This window comes from Egretta garzetta, unplaced genomic scaffold (genome assembly GCF_000687185.1).
Source record: "Egretta garzetta isolate BGI_Z169 unplaced genomic scaffold, ASM68718v1 scaffold237, whole genome shotgun sequence".
NCBI lineage: Eukaryota > Metazoa > Chordata > Aves > Pelecaniformes > Ardeidae > Egretta > Egretta garzetta.
Genome location: NW_009260142.1, coordinates 16,351 through 21,625, shown reverse-complemented (window position 1 = coordinate 21,625; position 5,275 = coordinate 16,351). Strand labels below are relative to the sequence as shown.

General features: G+C 50.5%; 2 protein-coding genes across 2 annotated transcripts in view; one reads left to right on the top strand and one right to left on the bottom strand.

Annotated features, from left to right (window-relative positions):
- LOC104128858 (ubiquitin carboxyl-terminal hydrolase CYLD-like) overlaps positions 1–4,593 on the top strand; it is a 15,424-nt gene extending 10,831 nt beyond the window's left edge. Inside the window, exons 11-15 of the mRNA XM_035897113.1 lie at positions 321–405; positions 562–670; positions 921–1,039; positions 1,545–1,764; positions 2,190–4,593. Of these exons, the coding sequence (XP_035753006.1) occupies positions 321–405; positions 562–670; positions 921–1,039; positions 1,545–1,764; positions 2,190–2,374 (718 nt within the window). The 3' untranslated portion in view covers positions 2,375–4,593. The remainder of the gene's footprint in view (positions 1–320; positions 406–561; positions 671–920; positions 1,040–1,544; positions 1,765–2,189) is intronic.
- Positions 4,594–4,613: 20 nt separating this feature from the next.
- Positions 4,614–5,275, bottom strand: part of NAPRT (nicotinate phosphoribosyltransferase) — a 12,632-nt gene continuing 11,970 nt past the window's right edge. The window contains exon 13 of the mRNA XM_035897116.1: positions 4,614–4,666. The gene's annotated coding sequence lies outside the window, so the exon portion shown is untranslated. The remainder of the gene's footprint in view (positions 4,667–5,275) is intronic.

Genomic DNA, 5,275 nt, shown 5'->3' with positions numbered 1-5,275 from the left:
AGCCCAGCTACCTTCCGCCTACGCTGCTATCCGCTGCCTCTTCCTTGCTTCCTCCAACGTTACCTGTGCCTGCCAGTGAGCCTGCGCTGGGTTTAGTGTCTCTTATATCCAACACTGCAAAGAAGCAGGGTACAGCCATGAGAGAGAGGTCTTGGGGAATCTGAGCGTGACCTGGGATGAGGGCTATGCTTTCCCTGTTGCCCTTTTGTCTTGTGAATAACCGGAGCAGAAGTCCTTACTCCCAGCAGCAATATAGCTAGAAAAACCTCCGTGGCTTGTCTCTTCTGGCAGGGTGACTCGTTTGCCTTTTCTTTTCCCAGATCCCGTCTTGCTTCATTATCCAAATGCCGCGTTTTGGGAAGGAATATAAAATGTTCAGCAAAATCATTCCTTCCTTGGAGCTGGATATAACAGATCTGCTGCTTGACAGTAAGTTGTTGGGCAATGGTAAAGCTGCCAGCTGGGACTGTGAGCAAGGTCTTGCCTCTTTTAACAGTTGGACTTGATGATCTTAAAGGTCTTTTCCAATCTAAGTGACTCGTTTGCCTTTTCTTTTCCCAGATCCCGTCTTGCTTCATTATCCAAATGCCGCGTTTTGGGAAGGAATATAAAATGTTCAGCAAAATCATTCCTTCCTTGGAGCTGGATATAACAGATCTGCTGCTTGACAGTAAGTTGTTGGGCAATGGTAAAGCTGCCAGCTGGGACTGTGAGCAAGGTCTTGCCTCTTTTAACAGTTGGACTTGATGATCTTAAAGGTCTTTTCCAATCTAAATGATTCTATGATTCTATGATTTGGTTTGTGAGCAGATGTAAGGTGGGATCATGGCATGATGATTCTTCCCTGAACACCAGTTTTGGTAGGACAAGTTGGATTTCAGGTGGACACCTGGAGAAGACACATCTTGTTACCCCTGCAGGTCCCAGGGAATGCTGCGTGTGCGGCAACGTTGCCACCCTGGAGTGTTCAGAGTGTTTCAAAGACAAAGTATTCGCAGCTACGGGCCTGAAGCAGTTCTGCAGCTCCTGCTCCAGACAGGTATTTATTTCCTTTGGCTGCTCACCAAGTCTTTCTTGGTGGCTGACAGCAGATTGAACCTCCCCAAATACCCACCTTTCCCCTTGCTGTCCCTGCAGCTGTTCAGGTTGGGCACAGAGCGGCCCCTTCCTGAGCATCAGTCCCACCCTGCCCGCAACAGCTGCGTGAGCAGGGTTAGGTGCCACACGTTATTGAACCCTCAGCTTAACTAGAGCCTAAATAAGCACTGATCCTGCACAGACTGAGTGCTGGGCCCTCCATGCTGTCTCACCAGGAGCATTCCTACAGCTTTCTGGCCTTTCTTGGAGGGTGGCAGGCTCCCATCTCAGCTTCTTGCTGCCAGCCTGTTGACACAACACTGTTCCCTGGCATGCAGGGACCATGGGAGTCAGATCAGTGGGGGAATAAACTGGGGGCAGGGGTCTGACCCCTGCAGGCTCCTCTTTCTGGCAGGCCAGGTTCACTTCTGCCCACTCAGCATTGCCACCCCCTCATCTCTCCTCAGGTTCACTCCCACTACCGACGCAAAACGCACAAGCCAACCAGGCTGCACGTCCCAGAAGAGTTTCACAGCTGGAGCACCCGGAGGAGCCAGCAGGTCCCTCGTGAGAAGATGGAGCTTTTTGCAGTGCTCTGCATCGAGACCAGTCATTACGTCTCCTTTGTGAAGTACGGCCCCGAGAACGAACACTGGATGTTCTTCGACAGCATGGCTGACAGGCATGGTGAGGAAATGGTGGTGGGCTTGGAGCTTTTGTGGGCAGCCATGAGGGTCTGCAATGGTCGTTGCGTAGGCGCTGCTCAGTCTGCTTTTGCTTCTGAAGCCCCCTACATGGTTTAGGCTCTCTCTAGACCCTGCTTCCAACAGCAACCATTTAAGTAGACCCCAGAGAAGAACATTGCCAGGCCAAGTGTGTGCGAATTCCTCCTAGTGCTTTCATCCTCTGGCTGTGTTCACACAAGGGACTTGTGTGTCCCCTTGCCCCTGTGGGCGAGGACCATTCTCCTGTCCTTCCCTGCTTTGTTGTTGGCCTCCAGATCTCTCAGCTAAGGCACTACGTTACTGTCAAGTGTGATGGTGTCTGCTTGAGCTGTAGGTAATGTTCCCTTGGGGACCTGGTTTGGACTTTTCTCCTTTTTTCTGGGTTAGGTGATGAAAATGGTTTCAACATTCCCATGGTAACGCTGTGCCCTGAAGTTGCCAAATACCTGGACTTGCCACTGGCTGTGCTGGCCCTGGAGCAACCTCGGGACATGGATGGAGTGGCCAAGCGCCTTTTCTGCGATGCCTACATGTACATGTACCAGAGCAAGAAGATGGCGCTTTACAAATGATACTGCCTTGGGCTGGCGCTGCAGAGCAGCGAGGCATCGGAAACAGGAGCTTGGATCAACCCTGCAGCTCAGAATCGGCGAAAGCAGCCGAGTCTGGGTGCACCGGGCTTGTACTTCTGCCTCTTCTTACTTCTTCCAGTGTCTGGTATCAAGCTGTCCAGGTCAGCCTGTTTGGCTTTGTTAAATCCTGTACCTGGCCTTACCGAGTGAGAGTTTGTACTTCCAGCAGACCTGGACTCTGAATTATTTACATTCAAATTCCTTCTCATTTCCTGCCTTCCTCCCTCCCCAGGCACTCTGCAGCTCTGCCCTACCTCAGAGTCCTCCCCAACATCCTTTTCTCCCTGCCAGCCCTTCCCTCCAAAGCTGAGGACCAGCATCTCATCAAAACATGAGCAGTTATCCTCAGGTTTGCAAGGAGCACAAGAAAACCACAGCCTTGCCCTGCGGAAGGCATCCTCACGTGGACTTGCGGAATGAGAAAACAGGAGGCATGAGCCTGCACCAGTGTGGTTAAGAGATGGGTCAGGACAAGGGTTTTTCTTGAGGTCAGGGATGCCACCCCACACCTAATTCTGGGTCCCTGAATTGTCTGCGCATCCCTTATCCAGCGCTAATACCTGAGCACTTTTACCCACCATCCCTTATTTTCAACCATGAGATGAATTGGATGTCTTGAGCTGCAAATAGGCTTTAAAAATACATATAAGAACAAAACTGGAAGATGGAGCAGAGGACCAGCGTGTGAGCTCATTACGCTGACTCTTTTTGTGCAAAGGCTGCGCTATTGCTACACAATTGGGTGAATAACCTCACTTCTAGCACTTACTGTCCCATCTTCTGAGATCTGTGCCGAAGACCAGTAACAGAATTCCAAGGGCAAAAATGGAAAAAAAGGAGCGCTCTTGGATTTTCTGCTGCGACCGCAGTAAGGCTTAAGGTATTCCTCAAGTTCAACTTAAATTTGCAAACTGGGGGGTTCTCTGCCATTAAGCACATGCTGTCATTCCCCGTGGGAATCTGTTAAGGGAGTCAAGGTGATGAACTGGGTTGCCCAGATTCCAGATTGCACTGACAGGACACCAAAACCTTAAGGGACGCAACTGGGAGCCCTGGATGTGCAGCTGTAATCTTCCTCCTCCTCTATTTTTTTCTTCTGTAACGCAGGGTGCAGTAATTGTAATATGCAGCCTGTAGCTTTGTATCCCTCCTGTTGGCTTGGGCCATGGGTTAAACATGGTTTAGGACCTTCTTTGCTGGCAGCAGGGTTGTGATGCTAACAGGGTCCTCAATGGCTTGATGGCCCTGTCAGCTTTCTGGTCTGTCCCTTATTTCTGTGTGTGGTGGCTACAAAGGACAGCGGTGTGTCATGAACCCAGATTGTTAACTCACAGTTCATGTTTTGAGAGCAACACTTGGCCAATTCAGCTTCCAAATGTCCTTGCTGAGCATTTGGGCCTCAACATGAAGGTAACCACGAGGCAGCAATGTGTCCTCATGGTAGAGAAGGCGAACCAATGTCCTGGGCTGCGTTTGGAGAAGTGTTGCCAGCAGGTCAAGGGAGGGGTTCCTTCCCCTCTGCTCAGCGCTGATAAGGCCACACCTGGAGTACTGGGTCCAGTTTTGGGCTTCCCAGTATGAGAGGACAAGAATCCAACAAAAGGCCACGAAGCTGATGAAGGGACTGGAGCATCTCTCCCATGAGGAAGGGCCGAGAGAGCTGGGACTTGTTCAGCCTGGAGAAGGCTCAGGAGGGATCTGCTCAATGTCTATAAATATCTGAAGGGGAGATACAAAGAAGAGTGAGCCCGGATCTTCTCCGAGGTGACCAGGACCAGAGGCACAAACTGAAACACTTGAGGTTCCCTCTGAACATCTTCACCATGTTGGTCACAAGCCCTCTGAACATCTTCACCATGTTGGTCACAAGCCCTGGCAGAGGTTGCCCAGAGAAGTGGTGGAGTCTCCATCCTTGGATATATTCAAAAATGATCCTAAGGCAAATCCGAAGGTACCGGTGGTTGAAGAGTCTGTCTCAGGGTAGGAGGGATGGTGGCAGCTCATGCAACAGCTCGTCTTGAGGATGGGTTTCCCCTGCTCCCACTTGTGAACTGGTTGACTGACCTCTGGCTGATCATCTGTGGCCACGGAGAGGGCTGACGGGCTGGAGGGTGTTGCTCTCTCTCTTTGTCTACTTCAAGTTGCTCTTCATTCCTTTTCTCCTAAGAACTCAGGATGATCTCTACTCAGGTACGCTGGGGATTGGGCTCTCAGATCTCTGGTGCTTCCGCTCTAAAAAATGTAAGTTTTAATAGCAAACTGTGTTTGGTTTTCATGGAGTTCTTTTTTTTTTTTTTTTCCCTCCCTTAAAATGCAAAGTGTGATATAGTGACCATAGCTGGAGCAGTGCAAGAGGGAGGTCCAGCCTGCTGGGTTTTTAAGAAACGAGACCATCAAGCCTTCATTAAGCTCTTTCTTTTAATTATTTCCCCCACACACACACAACATGTGCTGCAAAAACCTAAACAAGAGCCAAACCATGGCTAGTCCTGGGAGGGTGTGTAAGGCAGGCAGAGGGTTGGCACCTGGGGTGGCACAGATGCATCTCGCTGGGGATTTCCCCAACTGCACCTTCCCAAGGGGTGGCTCCAGTCTGGGTTGGTACATTTTACAAGCTCAAGAGCATGGATTTATTGTCTCGCTGTTACAGATTTGGGCAGCATTAGAGAGAAAAATGCGTGTCTCAGAGAAGATAGAGAATCATAGAATAGTTGAGGTTGGAAAAGCCCTTTAAGCTCATCAAGCCCAACCACTCCCCTAACCCGGCCATCCCACCACAACTGCCCGGCTGTTAAATCCCCCCAGGGCTGGGGACTCGACCCCTTCCCTGGGCAGCCCCTT